The sequence below is a fragment of the Motacilla alba genome, chromosome 5 (assembly GCF_015832195.1).
Source record: "Motacilla alba alba isolate MOTALB_02 chromosome 5, Motacilla_alba_V1.0_pri, whole genome shotgun sequence".
Taxonomy (NCBI): domain Eukaryota; kingdom Metazoa; phylum Chordata; class Aves; order Passeriformes; family Motacillidae; genus Motacilla; species Motacilla alba.
Window position 1 is genome coordinate 7,071,580 of NC_052020.1, and position 18,407 is coordinate 7,089,986.

General features: G+C 48.3%; 1 protein-coding gene across 1 annotated transcript; it reads left to right on the forward strand.

Annotated features, from left to right (window-relative positions):
* The first annotated feature begins 2,567 nt into the window (after positions 1 to 2,567).
* CCND1 (cyclin D1) lies at positions 2,568 to 16,117 on the forward strand. Its single transcript, XM_038138859.1, has 5 exons — positions 2,568 to 3,027; positions 4,751 to 4,966; positions 5,361 to 5,520; positions 10,598 to 10,746; positions 15,763 to 16,117. Exons 1-5 carry the CDS (start codon positions 2,830 to 2,832, stop codon positions 15,916 to 15,918), a joined length of 879 nt encoding a protein of 292 aa, XP_037994787.1. The 5' UTR covers positions 2,568 to 2,829; the 3' UTR covers positions 15,919 to 16,117.
* Positions 16,118 to 18,407: the final 2,290 nt, after the last annotated feature.

The following is an 18,407-nucleotide window of genomic DNA, read 5'->3' on the forward strand; positions in this document are numbered from 1 at the left end:
GGGATGACATCATGAGAAAGTGGCGGCGGCCCCAGCGCCGCGGGGAGGGGAGCGCCGGGCGGGCAGCGAGCGAGGCCGCCAGGGAAGGAGGGAGGGAGGGAGGGAGAGCGGGCAGGAAGGAAGCGCCGTCGGAAGCCCCCGGGGGCGAGAGCGGCGGAAGCGGCCGCATCCCGCATCCCGCATCCCGCATCGCGCATCCCGCATCGCGCATCCCGCATCCAAGATGGGCGGCTCCGGAGCGCGCCCCGGGGCTCCGGAGCGGGCACGGCACCTCGGGCAGGCAGCAGCGGGGCGGTGCCGGCGGCTCGGGGACCGCCCCGGTGCTGCCACCGGGGCGAGCGGGGGCGGCCCGGCGGCGGCTCTGGCGCTGCCTGCCCGGCCCGTCCCCTTTGTGTCGGCGGGACCGGGCGAGCCTCGGCCGAGATCTGCCCGTCCCGCCCGGTAACAGCCCCGCGCCTCCATTGGCTCCCGCGCCGCCGCTTCCTGCGGCCGCGCCGCCCCGCGGGGGCTCCCCGGGCCCCGCGCCAGCCCCGCCCGCCGCCGGCACCGCCCGCCCGCCGCGCAGCCCCGCGCCCCGCCGCGCTGCTTTTATGAATGGAGCGGCGGCCGCGTGCTCCGAGCGGGGAAAGGCTCCTCGGAGGGCCCGCTCCGACCGGCAGCCACCGGGAGGATGCCGAGGCGCGGGTGCTGCACGGAGAGGGAGCCGTGCGCCCGGGCAGCGTGGCTGGAGGAAATGTTCTTGGGGGTGGGGGGGGGAAGAGCTGGCGCGATCCTGGGGAATGCAACCGGCTGCCCCAAGGGCTCGCCCTGCTTTCCCCAAACCAGAAAGGTGCTGGGGGTGCAGGGTTCCTAATTAAACAAATCCACATCCCCCTGGATGTGCATGGGAGGCACGTCCAGTTCCCACCCAAGAGCGCGGGGTCGTGCGTGCTTCTTCATTTAATATTAAAACCTTCCCGGCCAACTGAAGTTGTGGGAACAGAAGTGTTCGTCCCGTGCGTGAAGCACGATAGACAGGCAGAGAGGGACAGGGGACAGCTTCCTCGCTGAGGGACCCTCCGGAGTCGCCCCATGGGCTGTGGCGTGCAAGGGGAACTGAGAGCGCAGGGCCTCCAACATCCTCCTCCTCCTCCTGCTCCTGACAGACGGAGACAAAATGGAGACAAATGGTCAAGCAAACGAGTAAATGAGAAAAGATGGGCAGACAGTCCATGCAAAGAGATTACATAAACACGCAACTGTGCAGCAACGTGCCCTGTGATCTTTGGCACTGCTCTCCCTGCGGGTCACAGAGGAGAGATGCTGTGTCCTCCATGGCCAGCAGCCCCTGCCACCAGCTGGGGTTCCTGCCGTCAGTGCTGTACCCCTGGCAGGAATTCAACACCCGGGTGATGCTAAAGCACCGAGGCTGAGCTTAATCCCTGCGCCCCAATTCACGGCCTTCCCGCTTCTCCCTGCGCCACTTTGGGGCAGGACAAGTCACTTCTCCCATGCATCAGCCTCACCTCTGGCTTTCCCCAGCGGGCCTCAGGCTGTGCTGTCAGCCCCTGGGAAAGCGAGGCTTTCAGAGATGCCCTTTTTTACCAGGAACAGCACGAAGCACAGCGTCCTCAGGTACGGGGGGCTCGGCCGGGGAGCGGGAGCTGTTTACAGCGGGGCCCCATCACGCGTGGACAGAATGCCCTGGAGACGCAGATGAGGCCCCTGCAGGCTCCAGCACCTCCCTCCCAGCCCTGCAGCTCGTCTCCCCATAGGTGCTGGAGGGAGCCCTGGCCTCCATTTCGCTGCTCCGCGGGGATCTTTTCCCTGGGTGCCGGTGAGCAGCGGGGGTGGGGTGCCGAGCATGGCCTTCCACGGTGTGCGCTGCCACCGGCTGCGCCTCGGGGGAAGTTCTCGCCTGTCCCCTGCCACCTCCGTGCCCCTCTGGGAAGGTGAAACCTTTAAAGCGAAAGGAAACACCTTAAAAAAAAAAAACAAAACAGAACCATCTTGGCAGAGCTGTGGACACCCCGATTGTTTAAAAAATTTGGTGTGCAGCAAAACCATCCTGGCTGGGGAAAAAACAGGAGTGAGGAAACAGGAGAAAGGTTTTCCCTTGGGATCAGCTACAAAGAGTAGGCGTTCAGGTTGGGAGTGCGTCTTTTTAAAGGACGGCGTGGCAGCTTCGTGCCAGTGGCAGCACTAATAATAATAATAATAATAATAATAATAATAATAATAATAATAATAATAATAATAATAATAATAATATTGATAGCAAACAGCGAGGCACTGGCGCTGCTCCCCTCCCCTCCCTGGCGCCCCCGTAAAATAATACGAAGTCTCCTTGCATTTCTCTCCCTGGTGTCTGTGTGTGGCCTTAGCCCCATTCATCATTTGGCTCCCAGTGCAGAACTTGCTCCATTTTTAAAATTATGCATGATCCACTGAAGAGACAATTTGGGTTTCCCCCACTTCTCCCTTGCCCTTGAAGAAAGCGAGCCCTTGTCTCATTTGCATTAAAACCCTGCTCTCTATAAGCTAAGCAAAGGGGAAGGACTTGAAGGCTATGGGATGGCTTTAGGGCTCTGCCCCTTGCTTTTGGCTCTCTCTCTCCTTCTCATTCTCTCTCGTGCTTTGATCTCTGCTTAACAACAGTAACGTCACAGAGACTACACCAGGAGAGTTTTGTTGGAAGTTAGAAAGTTTTTCAGCCTCCAGAGGGCTGTAGCGGCAGTAGCAGAAGCAGCATCCAAGGGACTCCTGGAAGGGGAAGAGAGAGGGAGCGAGCGAGCGAGCGACTGACTCAGTCCTGCTGCAGAGAACTGACTCGAGGCGACGAAGGCAGACATGGAACATCAGCTGCTGTGCTGCGAGGTGGAGACCATCCGACGAGCCTACCTGGATGCCAACCTCCTCAATGACAGGGTGCTGCAGACAATGCTCAAGGCGGAGGAGACCTGCTCGCCCTCCGTCTCCTACTTCAAGTGCGTGCAGAAAGAAATCTTGCCATATATGAGGAAAATAGTTGCCACTTGGATGCTGGAGGTTTGTATCGCTCGGGGACTTTTTTCCTTGCAAGCTCCGGCACCGAAACGAATTAATCCGGGGAGCCGCTGCCCCATCTCCTGCCCCCCCTCCCTTTCCCCCGGGATCGCCTCCCCGGCGCGGCACACGTTGCCTGCCCTCGGAGACGCCCGCGTGGAACGAGGGGAAGCGGCCCGGGGTGGCGGTGGCCGCCGTCGCCGCTCCGTGTCCCCGCTGCCGCAGCCGGCTCCCGGCGCCGAGGGGCGGCCGGCGAGACCCCCACCCCCCCACCCCCCCCGCCCGGTGCCCCCGGGGGTCGGGGGGTGCCCGGCACCTTTTCCGGCCGTCGGGGCGAGGCGGTGCCGGGCCGGGGGAGCCGGGGCAGAGCCGGGGCAGAGCCGGCCGGAGGCTCCCCCGGCCCGGCGGGGAGCGGCTCCGGCCCGGCCGCCGAAGCCGCGGCCGCGCGGGGCCGCCGCCAGCCCCTGCCAGCTCGTGTTTTCTGGGGATTTTATTTTAAATTAATATCCTTGTACACGTATGCAAGCGGCTGCCCGTGCCAGTATTATGCGCCATCTTTGTTCTTTTATTTGCGAAGCAAAAGTGTTTATTAATCGGGAGAAAAACGAAGAAAGTCCCGGGGAGCAAAGCCAAGGGTGTGTGTGTGGCGGGGGGGAGCGGGGGAAGGGGCCGGGGGAGGAAGGTCGGGGGCCGGGGGACCCCGCTGGGGCTGCGGGCAGGGGGACCGGCCGGAGGGGCTCCGGCCTTTCTGGGGGGAGTTGCAGGGTGAAAGTTTCTTTGTTCAGCGCGAAGAGAGGCTGGAGCTGCGGTCACCCCTCAAAGGCACGCTTGTGCTGCGGCAGCGAGCGGCAAGGTCGCCTGGGAAAAACCAGTTGGAAAGGGCCTGGTCCCTGGCGAGACACGTCTGGGGGGGCTCCCAGAGGGAGCCCCAGGAGCTGGGCTACATTTTCATGCCTTTTCGGAAGCCCTGGGTGCCCGCGATGTATTTTTAATTAATTTTTGAAACCGCAGCGCCCTGCCTCGCTCTGGGAAATGTCGCGCCCGGCTGTGCTGCAGGGCGAGAGAGGGAGGCGGTGGATTTCACTTCGGGGGATCCTCCTGGAGCCCCCCAGCAGGACCAGAGGCACGGGGCTCGGTAAAGGACCCCCGCCGCTTCATTTTCAGCCTTTTTTGAGAGCTCGAATAATTTTTTAAATATTTTTAAATATTTTTTGAAAAGATGACGTCTGGGGAAATGAGGCTGGACGCCACCTTTGTGTCTCGACCGGAGGGGAATCGGCAGCACAACGACAAATTAGATGAAAAAATAAAAGCGAAATAAATAAATCCGGGGCCGAGCCCGGCTCTGCACCCCGTTACCGACCACGGGGGCTAGCATTTTCCTCCGCTTTCCGTCTTCTTCCCTTTTTAAAAATTTGTTCTTAGGGGCTGGAAAACTGGGCACAGACCTCTTCTTCGATTACCCTCCTCCCCTTTTGCCATGAATCGCCTGCGGGTTTCTAACGCAACATTTCCCCCCACTTTGTCACTCGTGACTTTCATTTTCTTTGATGCCGCTGCTTTTCCCATATTTATCCATTTTCCCCAACTGCGTTTCCTCCTCGTCTCCTTCAACCTTGCCCTTCAAAGCCTGGGGGTGAGGGAGGAGGGAGGGCGAGAGCAGCGGGACAAGCCTGGCTTTCGCCTCAATTAAATTATTCTTCAACGATCTCTCTCCTTCTTGCAGGTTTGCGAGGAGCAGAAGTGCGAAGAGGAAGTTTTCCCCTTGGCTATGAATTATTTGGACAGATTTTTGTCGTTTGAACCCCTCAAGAAAAGCCGATTGCAATTGCTCGGAGCTACCTGCATGTTTGTGGCTTCAAAAATGAAGGAAACTATTCCTCTGACCGCAGAAAAACTGTGCATTTATACAGATAACTCCATTAGACCCGACGAATTACTGGTAATTTCACGTTCAATCACTTCAGGAATAATAATAAAAAAAAAATCGAAACAAATATTAAAAAAAATTATAAAAATATAGAAAAAAATAAGAACGGTAACCTTGCACGTCCGCAAGCGCCGGCCGCGTCTGCGGGGCTGCGGATGCGGCGGCGGGCCGGGATGGGGCCGGGATGGGATCGGGATCGGGAGCGGGAGCGGGATCGGGACCCCCCCGCGCGGCGCTGGCGGCCCGCGGGCTCCCCCTGGCGGCCCCGGCGGGCCGTGCCCCGGCGCGGGGGGACCCCCGCAGCCGCCCCGGGCCCGTTCGGCGCCGTGTGCCAGCCGCTCTAACCGCGCTGCCCCCCGCCTCCCCTTCTCTCCTTCCCCCCTCCCCGCCCCTCTTGTCTTTGCAGCAAATGGAGCTGCTGCTGGTGAATAAGCTGAAATGGAATCTGGCTGCAATGACCCCCCACGATTTCATTGAACATTTCCTTACTAAAATGCCTCTGGCAGAGGACACCAAGCAGATCATCCGTAAACATGCTCAGACTTTTGTGGCTCTGTGCGCTACAGGTATGAGCCCTGCACGTTGCGCAAAGCGCGTTGCTCCCCGACACGCGCCCACCCCCTGGCTTGTAAAGCTTCCCGTAGCTGTTGGTCTCAGAGCTGCGGGGAGGTAGTTTAAGCCCCGATTATTGCCCCTTGTTTGCAGAAGGTGGATTACTTTGCCAGAGGTAAGTTTTTTCTTTTCAGAAGACGTTTCGCTTCTGAGTCGGAGTTTTGTGTGGATGTCAGGGAGGGAGAGGGAACCCCCCCCAGCCCGCTCTCTGTAGCTCAGCGTGGCAAGATTTCCTCGCCTCCCCACGCCGGGTTTGTGTGGGGGCTGCAAAAGGCTTACTGCCCGTGCGGGGAATCCCTCCCTGTGTGGATTCATTCTTTAGGACGAGTTTTTAAAGGCAGAGGGAGATTTTCCCTGTGAATGGCACTGCGTGGGGGTTTTAAACCTTCCCTCTTCAAGTTGCCTCTTCCCCCCCCCCCCCCCCCCCCCCCCCCATTCCTCGGTGGCCGGTGGATTGGAGGAGGGCCACGCGGCACAGAGGCTTTTCCTGGCACAGGACCGAGCCGCTGCCATCTGCACCCTCGTGACCACGTGCTGTGCTGGAGCCGTGAGCAGGGCCAGCCTCCAAAGACGCCAGAGAGCCGTGGTGTCCACGCTCCGAAACCTCGGCGCGACGTGCGCGGCCGGTGGCACCCGCTGGCGCCGCGTAGCTTGTTTGCCAGAGGTTGGATTTGGTGTGAAAAGGTTGAAGGAAGATGGCAGGCTCTCAGGAGGAACAAAAAAAAAAAAGGAAAAAAAACAAAAAAAGAAAAAAAAAGTTTTATTTCACAGAACCAGCCCCGCTGCGAGGCCTAAAGGTAGAACGACCAAGCCATAAAAGAGAAGTTTGTAAACACTGGCATTGCTCTTCATCTTGGGCCTAAAATCAGCACGAGGGGCAGCTCATAGGTGAGGCTGCCTGGAGTAATGCTCGGTGCTGGGAGCGCCACAACCTTCAAACCACCGGCAGCAACATTTTGGGGAAGTCCAGTGTGTGCGCCTCCATGGCAGGTTCTACCAGACACGAGGCTGCTGCGACTCTGGAGGCATGATTTGCTAAGTTTGGAGCTAAAAAAGAACGGCCACCCGGGCTCCCCTTTGGATGTGGGGATGTTTAACCTAGGTTGTTGTGTTGGCAATGACAGGGATGAAAGCAAGAGTAGTTCAAAGGTTGGAGACTTGCTAAGAGTCCAGTACTTTGATCTACTGTCGGTGTTGTTATGTTTCTTTTAGGAAGCACATCCAGAGCCTTTATTTAACACTGCTACACACCACAGCTGGAGAATGGATCAGTAAATGAGAACCATGTTCTGGGAGTTTTACTGAGCTTTTAAAAAAAACAGTGCTGAGCTCACCAGTTGGGGCCCTCTTCAGCTCCCTACTGGAGTTGGGAATATTGCCTGGGGAAGGAGCGCTCAGGAAGGCTGCCACTAGGCTCTGTGCTTTTATTGTTATTTTTGGATGTCAGGGGTTTCTCTACCTTTTGCTTTTCTCATGACTTCTTTGTTGGCTAGTGAAGATCACATGTGGCTCAAGCAGCATCTGGACTTTGCTTTGCTGTTGCTGGGTCGTGCTGCATTTCCCCTTGCCAAAACGAACCTAGATGGACTGCAAATGCCTTGTGCTGCCTGGATGCTGTGGGGCCTGATCCAAAGTCCACTGGAAACACTGACAGCTCGCTTAAGTGGCCTCAGGGGCAAGTGCAGTCTCTCCTCTGCCCGTGTCCTCTTCTGTAAAGGAGGTTCTCCTGTGAAGAGACTGCAGAATAATGCTTGCTTAGAAAACAAGCCCTTGGCCAGTTGGCTTACCAAGGTGAAGCCTGTGGAAGTGTCTGTAGATGAGTGTGTATGTGTTTGCTCCAGAAAAAGAAGGTTACACTGCAAGGTGAAGTTGAGGGGAATTCCTCCCAGGCTCCCTCTCCTGTTGTCTGGTTAGTAGAAGTAGAAGTGGATTTGTTTGATTTGGTTTGGTTTTGAAAAATCCATTTTCACCAAAGGATGCCTTTGTGCTGTGGTAGGTTTGGGAGAAAAAGAGAAAAAGAGAAAAAAAAAAAAAGAGAAAAGAAAAAAAAATTACCAGGGCTTGTTTGAAGTTAACACATAATTGAGCTTAATGAATGGGACTTTGGCATGGCAGAGCAAGGCAGGGAGAGCTCAAAAGGAAGCAGGCCTCTTTTGGCCCAAGTTAAGACCGGTGTTGAGGGAGAGCTGCAGCTCCATACAAGCATAACAATGAATAGCAACAAATATTGGAGCTTCAGCATTTCATTGCGTTCCTCTGGTTATCAAAACATACCAGGCTCCTTTTTATTGTCTACTATTATTATTATTATTATTATTATTATTATTATTATTATTATTATTATTGCTGTTACTATTGTTGTTGCTTTGGTCCTGTCCAAAGGAGAAAGAAAGATCTCCCTTTGAAATGTGCACGTTACAATTCTCCCATTCTCAGGCCTTTATAAAATTGGAAGTCTCAAGGTATGTGACCAGTTGGAACCTGTTGCATCTTGCAGCAAGTGATTTATGTTCACAGTTTTGATTTGCCTCAATGAAAAGATTTTCATTCATAGCCCCCAGCTCTCCAGACGGATGGAATTGCTGCTCCATTTAAAAAGGAAAAGGGGTGACTCGCCTTGTTAGGAATTTTTTTTAAAGCGCTGCAGCGCCTATATGCCTGCTTTGTCCTCCCTTCAGGGTGGCTGGCATTCTTCTCTCTCCTCCCCCTCCTCTCTCTCTCCCTCTCTCTCTTTTTAACAACGCTGAAGTTGTTTATTCTTTTTGGATGAAGTCTCAGATAGGCTACTGGGGATGTGTGCTTCAATTGATGGGGCCCCCTACCCCATTGTGGCTGTGTCAGGTCTAATTCATCTCACCGAAGCCCCCTTGTTCCTGAGTGCTCAATAGCGCAAGATGAGGCGATGGAGGCTGACAATGATGCCACACTCTTCACTTGGGGGCATCCAATTACAGGCGAGAGGGGCCCCCTGATTAATATGCTGAAATTAGTGGCCTCTGCCACAAATAATTCCTTGTTGAGTTGCAACAAAAAGGCAGTCCATGCTGCTTGTCTGGAGTGGTTATAGGGACAGACACAAACTGGTCATTTAAACTTCATTATCACTTTTCCACCTTGGAAAGAATGAGGGTGTGACTATGAATTCATGTTCTTGTTTACTGCTCCATTTAAAAGAAGAACACAAATATTAATGCCAAACGTGATCCTGTCAGGACGGGCTCATTAAAGGGACGCGTTTTGGTCGCGTCCCGTTTGTGGAGCATCGTAAACAGTGTCGGGAAGGCACTGCCACTCTACCCCTCTGAGCAACCCCATCCTGGTGGGAGCCCTGCTGGGAATCCCCCGCTTCCCAAGTCCACCTGCAGTTCTGTGTCAGTATTTCAGTTCAGGACTGGCTTTGGAATGGCAGGGCTTTTTTTTCTTTTTTTTTGGGAATGACAGCAGCATGCTGGAAGGTGGGTGTGTTTATATCTGCCTGGAAACAGGCAGGTTAGGAAAAGGGGGCAAACCAAATTTATTTTGATGTGTTTATTTTAACATAAACGAGATGACTTTAGCTCAGGCTTGCCTTTTCGCTGGCAGTGCATCCTCAAAGCTTGGCTGGAATTTCGTGTATCAGTTTAGTTTTGGAGGTTTGCAGGATGCTGGGCCAAGTGCCCCTTTGGAGGTGGGTATTGGTCAAGGCCGCAGTGAAGTGTCAGAGGTGTCTGAATAAACAGATTCAGAGCCAGGACTTCCATGGAGTCCTGAAGGCTTTAGTTCCACTGGTAAAACATTTACACAAAAGTTATTTTATCATAATAAAGGAGATGCATGATTTAATACTTAAACAGTTCCACTGAGCCCTCTAAGCTGTCCACTCCTTTGATTTCATTCAGGGGTTTGACAGATGGTTTATATTTTTCCAAGCCAGAGGAAGTTGTATTCTGATAAAGGCTGAAGGAATGTATCTCAGGTTCTGGTGTACATTGCGGTGTTTCCCCTTCTCCCTCGCAAAACTGGACCTTGACTTGTGCCACTTGCTTCCTTTGTTCCTGATTCTCCTCCGAGGTGTTCGCTGCCACAGATCAAATGCATTCCTGCCCAGTGGAAAAGAGTCTTATCATTAAAATGTAGACTATTATTATTATTAAAAAAAACTAGAAAAACTCAAACCAAACCAAACAAACCCAAAGGAAAAACATGCTAAATGGCAGAGATAGCCCCTTAAGGGATCCTGGGAGTGGCTTTGTGGAGAGACCTACAGCAATGCAGTCTGGAAGGGGGCCCAGCCTCTTGTCAGCATGGTGTCACATCAGAATGTAACTGATTGTCCGCCAATTCTTGGGACCCCCGTCACTTAGTTATGCCACATTTACATTAAATCCCTGTTGCCAGGATGGATGGCAGCCACTGACAAGAGACTAGGTTGAGACAAAGCATTTTTAAGATGAAACCTTAATTTAAATATGGATTATCTGCCTCCTGACAGGGTTAAGCAGTCTTTCTCTTTTCTTTCTTTTTGTTGATGTTGTTGTTCATTAAAGCAATATTCCTTTGAGTGTCAGAGCAAAGGTTTCTGCTTTAAAGGGGCCCGGGACTCGTTGTTCGAGTGCACCTTGGATCTGACCATGCAAAACACTGCAGGATGTGAACAGGTTTTTTCAGATGTGCAGTGCCATTGACCCCCCCTGGCATTATTCACGGGAGCAAAGTATTTAAACCTGGACAAATGGGGGCCCTGCTTAAGATAAAAGTACCTCCAAGTGATGAATGGCCTCCCAGGCCCGGTGCTAGGAAGGGCCACTCTCTGCAGAGCAGTTGCTCATGTGGATAAGTGTTTGCAGGTTTGGACCTGTGAGAGTTTTACAGCAGGAGGCACCTTTCTGCTCACCATTTTCACTGCCTTTTTGGATGCAACAGTTGGCAGCTGAAAGCCATGCTGGTACAAAGAGTGTATGTGTATGGACAGGCTTCTCCTAAAGCAATCCATTTCAGTCTTTTTTTTTTTTTTTCCCTTTTTTTTTTTTTCTCTCTCCTTTCTTCATGCAGATATTAAATTTATTTCAAACCCACCCTCCATGATCGCAGCTGGCAGCGTGGTAGCAGCTGTGCAAGGCCTGCATCTGGGGAACACTAACACTTTCCTCTCCTATCAATGCCTCACACATTTCCTATCACAAGTTATCAAATGTGATCCGGTAAGTGACTCTTTCTCTCGGTTGATCTCCTGCATTAAGGGTTTTTTTAAGAATGAATGCCTGCTTACTGCACGGGAGCTAATCTGACAGTAAATCTTGGGAAAGGTCAAGCCTCAGACTGGGGGTTCTCCATGTGTTCTCTTGTGCCCAGCCTGCTTGCTTGGCTGTTGCGATGCCCACTGATAATCTGGGAATGGCACATCCAGCTCTGGTGTTTGGGACAGGAGGAAGCCCTGCCCTGACTCTAGGATGTGGCAGAGGCTGTGTTTGGCTGGGGGTGATTGAACCAGGAGCCCCTGTAAAACAAAACTTGGGGAATAAGACCAGGAAACAGTTGCTGAGACCTTGTGGTAGCTCTGACCTTATCTTTGACCATTCTTGAGGCCTTTTATTGTGCCAAGCGGTGTGAAAAAGCTCTTCTTAAAAGAGTTCTAATGATCTAATTTGGTTTATTACGTGCTAGACCTTCACAGTAGCTGGTATTGAATTCCTTTTTGGAACAAGTGCTTGTCCCACGACTTTCTGACAAGGTAGATGGTCCTCACAGGACCCTTCATTTTGCCCTGCAGCTTCCAGGAGATGCACATCAGTAACTAGTGAGCAATAAACCTTTCATGAGTGAATGGGCCAGGAAGGGAGCCTACAAGGAAGACCTAAAGTCAATGATCCATGTCATAATGGTGTGTGAAGTTGGGGCAGAGTTGAGCTTTGTTTTGTAACAATGTGGAAGACCAATAAATAGATGCTTTAAAAAGGTTCTTGTGAGGTCTCCAGGAGCTGGACAATGAGTCAAATAAAGACAACTCTGTGGTTAGGAGCAGAATCTTGGAGATGCTGTTAAATTATTTTACATGTTAATAATTTAAATGCATAGAAAACCGTCCCAGTCCAGCCACTGCAAAACTGGGTTTGTGCATTTGGGCTTTGTTGACGGGATTGAGAAATTTCATTGTAATTAATTATCCTCAAATGAGTATTTTACTTCTGATAGACTGTGTGAAACAATTGCTGAAAAATGCAGTATCTCAGCTTATTTTATGTTATCACCTGAACAGTGCCTCAGTATTGAGCATGGCTCTTTTTGCCACTTATATCACTGCAGCTGAAGTAGTGCAGTGTGGAAGTGTTGAATGCTCTCAGGACCCAAAAGGCTGGCTGCTCTAAGAGATGCTGAACTACTGGGCTGCTCAGCTTGGTATGCACGTGTGATGCTTTTAGTCAGTTTGTGAACAGTGCAGATAATTCCAGTGTGTGTGGCTGGCCACTGGCCAGGGTGAGATGCTTGAAGCAGGTACTGAGGGAGAATGCTTGCTATCTGTCCAGGCAGCATCTTGATTCAAGCAAGATTTAAGCATCTTGATTCAAGCAAGATTTAACCATTCCTGATACTGGGCACTGAAGTGGATTCTCTTCACATCATGCAGAGCAACGGCCTGTCCTTATGTGACTTGACTTAGTTGATGACAGAGCTCTTGAACAAGAAAACAAGGTTCATTTAGCAAGAAAAGAGGATTTTTTGGATTATTTTATTTAAATTGTCCTCAGTCATTGCGAGGCCACAGTGTGTTTGACCTGGGCTTGGTTAACAGCTTGAAAAGGGAGTAACTCCCCTCCAGCTTCCAGTGCCAAATATATTCACGTGTTAGGTAGAAATAAGGATTTTGTATGGATTTTGTATGGATTGCTACAGAAAATCAGCATCACAAAGTTCGGTGTATGTACAGGTATATTGTTGTGTTTGGAGTGGAGGAAGGGAACAGCAACTTCCGCTGCGGTTGTTCTGGGAGAGGAATCTGCTTGGTTTCATAGAGAGCATGATTCCCCTGCAGGGAGACTTTCCCAAAATACCTGTCTGTGTAGCCCATGGTATCAAATGCCATTCCTGCTATCCCATTTCACTAGGATTTGTCTGGTTTGTATGGAAGCAGTGATGGTTCCCCTTGTCAGGGAGCAGGTTTTATATTGGATAGTCTTGGAATGTTAAGAGCAGGGCTGGTGTTCCCCCTGATGATCTGTTAGCTGGAGCACAGGTCTGTTGGATTTCAGGTTACATAATTACACTTTTTTTACCTTTAGTCTCAAAGAGAGCAGAATCTAAAGTAAAATGAATATCACCTGATTGGAATTCCTTTATGGTTCATGTTTATATGTTGGTAGGAGTCCAGTTTCCCATTTTGCCTTTGATCAGGGGTAATTAGAAGTCAGATAATCACAATTAGAAGTCTTGGGCTGTCTTCCATCATTCTATTCTTGACCCCATCATCCAAACAGATGGAATTTTACCTGACATTCATTTCCAGGCCAGAAATTTGCTGAACTAGATTAGATTGGGTCTCCATGCTGTCTGTTAGTGCACTGGAATTCGCCTCCTGCCTGCCCCTTCTCAGAGGCACCTTCAAACATGTGCTTGTTATCCAGAACGGGTCAGGCAGGAACAAAGGATTTCCAAGCAGTTCCTTTTTTGTTGTTGTTTGTTTCCTTTCCTGTGTGACCCTGGAGTCTGATCATGTCCACTGTGTCTTAAAGGTATTTGACCACATCAGTTAAGCTAGCAAGTCTTTTTTTTTTTCTTTTTCTCTTTTTTTTCATCACTGAGGAGCTTAATTAATCCAGGAAGGGTTTATGACCTTGAACAAACTGTGGGCATTGAAAATTTGGGTAGTGAAGCAGAAAAGTTGTTGGGAGAAGTTATCAGAGTAATGCACAAGTTTTGTATTTGCTTTTCAGCGTTGGGAAGTGCTGGGAACGAAAACAGCTTTGGTGAGGTTGTTCACAGTGAATTTTATGTTTTGCAGTTGTTTTTTGCTAGCTCCAATGCATTCCTACAGGCAAACTATTTATCTAATAGCCATGTGAATAAGACATGGACAAAATGCCTTAAAGAGTAAAAAAAAAAGTGTTTTCATTCAACTGTAGCTTAAGACAGTCTGTTCATAATATATTGTAAAGATTGCTTTTAAAAAAAACAGTTGCAGCATGCTGCACTCTGAGAATTTTAAATGAAAAAAAATTCTGTGGGCAAAAAGTACCTTTAAATTACATAGTCCTATGTAATTATTCATAACTGGACTCCAGAGGGAGAAAAATAAGTATTTATAGAAATTCTTTTGAAAGGTTTTAGTTTTCAGAGCTCAAACACGATATATGCAGATGGTCAGGAATAAAAAAAAAAGAAAACCCACAAAGTTTCCATCAAAACTCACCGTAAAATCTACTCCCACCTGAGAAAAACCCCCAAAACAAAACCCAAGAGGATCGATTTTGCTCTGAAAAATAAAAATGCTTTCAGTTTGGCCCACTGAACGTGCTAGAAGAGAATTATCCCCAGAAGTGGCTTTGTAAAGCCAGGAGCACCTAAATGGTGCTGGTGGGGACTCTTTAGTGTGTCTGTGATCCAAGGGGGAGCCTTACAGTCAGGATTGATCCATCATATCTGGAGGAGGGCTGGGTGCTGGGACTTCATAGAGACCTTATTGTGGAGGCCAGAGGTATGCAGGAGCCAAAGGCATGATGACTTTAGGATATGAGGCGTTTCTTTTTGTCATTTAAAACGCTGTGTGTCTCTGTCAAGAGGAAATATTACACTAGGCTTTAAACCAGGAAAGGTCATAGGTTATGTGTTTTCAGTGAGCTGTAACTGATGGTCTGATCTGCTTAGAGGTAGGATTAACCTCCCTCTCTCTCAGAAAGGACTTGCAGAGAATTGTTTGCTTGGGTTTCTAATCTTATTTTACCCCAAATGCCATGTGCCCTTATTGGTGGCAGAGGAGATTCTTGTGGTAGTGGAATCAGTGAAAAGCTGGTAGATCACACAAGAAGCCTCTGAATGAAGGCAGAATTGAAACTGGGAAATAAAGAAAACAGCAGGCAGGTCACCCTCTCAGGAAAACAACATTCATTCTCAGTCATGCACATCCTAACACTTTTGACGGCAATTTATCATGGAAGACTGGGTTCACCGCAAGGGCTAACACATGTCATAGGTTAAATCAGAAAAGGCAATGCTGAAAGGAAACTTCAAAGTCCTTCATACTCGGAGTTAAAGATGCTGGGGGGAAAAGCTTGCCGTGTTTGTTGTAAAGATAAGGGTAAACAGCACGCCGGATGAGTTTTGGCAGAACGCAGTGGGATTGTTGGCCTGTTTAGGGCACCGTTCCTGTGTCACTGCAGTGGGTGCACGGGCATCCACAGCCTGCAGGGAGTTGTGCAGGTTGGGCTGAAAGGCCTTCTCCAATTCCGAACGCTGGGAATCTGATAGCTCTCCTCATGGTATGGCACAATGCCTGGGGGAAGTTGCCTTTCCCCACCACAGACAGGATCTTTCTTAGCTCTTAATGGTTTTTTAATTTCCAGCGAGGCCTGTGCAGCCTGCTGAACCCTCAGGAGGAGTGTGTGCACATCCAGCTTGGGGAAAACACTTTGGAAGTGAGAGGAAAATGGCCCTGACTGAGATCTCCAGGCGGGCGTGGGAGCACACAGGAAGCTTGGATGGGCTCGGTGCAGTGCGTGGTCAGGGAGGCTTTGTGGTGCTTCTGAGAGACCTCTCCCTTTGGGGCACGGACAGCCCAGTCCATCTCTGGAGATGCTTTCAGGGTTAGGAATCTCGACACGCCCGTGGCATTTCTGTCGCTGGAATTTAGCCTCGGGAAGAAAGTCTCTGCTGCTGGGCATCGCTTCTGGCAGACTCTGCTGCTGAAGGGTGCCTGGGCTGAAAGCAGAAGTCACACTCGTGAGCAGTGGGCTTGGAGAGAACTGTAAACAGCGCAGGCAGAGAAGCAGCAGTGCAAGGTACAACCTGCAGAAAAAACAGGCTTGCTCGGCCAGTCCTTTCACTGTCGGGTGCTCCTGCTCTTCCCAGCCTCCTTTCCAGCCTGCTGCTCTCCCAGATAACCTGGTAACATTTCTCTTGCTTTGTCAAGAAACCGGTATTTTAGCCTGTGATCTTTCTAAAGGACTCTTGGGTCTCTCTCTCTCCCCCTCTCTCTCTCTCCCCCCTTCCATTGCACCCTCCTGCAGGATTGTTTACGAGCCTGCCAAGAACAGATCGAGTCCCTCCTGGAGTCCAGTCTACGCCAGGCACAGCAGCACAACGTATCTTCAGAAACAAAGACTGTAGAGGACGAAGCAGACCTCTCCTGCACACCCACTGATGTGCGAGACGTGAACATTTAAAAGAGGACTTCCTAAATGGATTTGCTTGGCAAGAAAAGCAGACAAAGAAAGGGCATCTGAGAAGGAATCGGCATCAGGATCTCCCCCCCAGAAACCCTTTTCTCCAGGACATTTTTATACCAGAAGGGAAAACCAGTCTCGTTATATTTTTTTCTTGCTCTGTCTCCCTTCCAGCTGTGACTTCAAACAAACAAATAAACAAAAAATACCCCAAAAACTGTCTTAAAAAAAGAAAAAATAGTATTTGCATTACCCCCAGGGGTTTGTGCTACAAAAATAGAGGATTTTATACAATAATAATCAACTAGTTTTTATATTAAAGTGTTCTTGTCTGTATGTTGTAAAAATAGGCATTAACACACGAAATGTCTCCAGGGGAGGTATTAGATTTGATTTCTTACATATAAAACAAACCAACCAACCATTTTTAAAGTAGAAGAGGGTGTTTTTTTTTTTTTAGATAGTAAATGAAATATTCTTTTTTCTTTAAAAAGCATAGCTTTAACGCAGTTCTAGGCTTTTCTGTATCTTGCTTGCTTATGCATTTAGTCACTTTATAATTCATCTGTAAATGTTTATTTTATTTCCTTAGGTTTTTTTTTTTATCCTCTTCACCTTATAAATGGTTAACGTAACCCATAAGTTAGTGTATATTAGTATGCAGCATTATTATATGTTAATCTTTTTTTTTTTCTTTTTTTTTTTTCTTTTTTTTTGTGCCTGTGGATTGCCTGTGCATTGAGGCATTTGTAGGGTTCCAGCTTAGCGTGGTTGGGAAAGGCCAATGTACTACTCATACAGGACCCTATTATAAAGAGAAACCGAAATAGTGACATAATATATTATATTTTTGTAATCTTCCTATTTTTGTAGTTACCTGTGTAAAAAATGCTGTTCTGACCCCACAGATATTCAGCCTAATTATGGTCAGGTTCAATCCACAGTTCAGCCTTTTTTTTTTTTTTTTTTTCTTTTTTTTTTGTTCGTTTGTAATATTCTAAAACCATTCCATTCAAAGCACTTTCAGTCCATTAGATATAGGAAATACATTCTTTTATTGTGTGGGAATTTTTTTTTGTTTGTTTGTTTTTTTTAATGGAATGGTTTGGAAATATATAAAGTGCTTGTTGGCAAACTTGGAATTGCAAAGCAAGTGCATTTAACTATGGTGTTAGAGGAGAGGTGATTCTTTTTTTTTCCGAAGGTTGTGTTCCAGTGAGAGAAAATTGCATTCACAAATTGCCAGGATATCTTCCTTTCCTTTTCTATAGAAAAGTTTGGAGTTTAGAATCCTTTGGTGCCAACTCATCTTTATAAATTAGGGGCCTTAAAGGTTCACGTATAGGACACATAGTATTAAGGATTATCGCTAGATGTTTTTACAACTGAAGGTTTTTAAACACTAAAATATATAATTTATAGTTAAGGCTAAAAAGAATATTTATTGCAGAGGATGTTCGTAAGGCCAGTATGATTTGTAAATTAATGCAATCGCCCCTTGTGAAAAAGAAAATCGTTCTACCCTTGATGTTGCAGTTTTAACCCAGCTTATTAAAGCAAAAAAAAAGGACACGCTTCCAAGAACAAACCCAAAACCAGGCAGTCTATTTGGCCCCTTCCTATACATTTGCAAAAGCAGTCTAACCATGAAAAAACGCCATAGTTAATAGATACGAAAATTGGAGTACTTGAAAGAAGTTTTTATTCCAGAATATGCCCCGTTTGGTTTGTTTTGTTTTATTTTTTTTTAATTTAGCTACAAATAGAAAATTTGCACATCTTGGCTATGTATCTTTTTATTATTATTTTTAGAAAGTAGCTGAAGGGACGTGGACATAGCTGTTGAAGTTGATGCTCGAGGAGAATGTGATGGTGAAATGTATGTGAGAAAACTGCCGCTAAGGTGTTGATTGTAAAAAAAACAAAAACAACAACAACAAAAAAAGAACAAAAAAAGGAAAAAATATTAAAAAATTCAAAAGATAAAAAAAAAAGAAAAAGACAAAAGAAAAGGAGTGGATGCTCCGTTTTTATTGAGCTGCTATGGATAAATTCCCAGCATGGTTTGAAAAAAAATTAACATTGCTTTTCTGTATCTTTGTCATTGTGTTTTGCTGCTATTTTGTGGATCATTTTTTTTTTTTTTTTGTTATACAATGTCATATACTGCCATGTAATAGGTTTTAATTTTCTCATAGAAAATTATATTATTGACATCATTTTTTTTTGTAGATTTTTTTATGTGATCAATTTTTACTTAATGTGATTACTGCTCTATTCCAAAAAAGGTTCCTGTTTCACAATACCTCATACTTCAGTTACCCGTGTCTAGACCAGGTTTTGATGTTCTTACAGTGCCTCATAGTTCTACTGCAAACGGAAATGCATCGAACGTTGCTCTGAATGGGTCTCTGCATTAATTTAAAAACTAGCAGACATTTCAGAAGATCAATTCATGTCAAGGGTTGGTTGTTTTTTGGTTTGTTTGG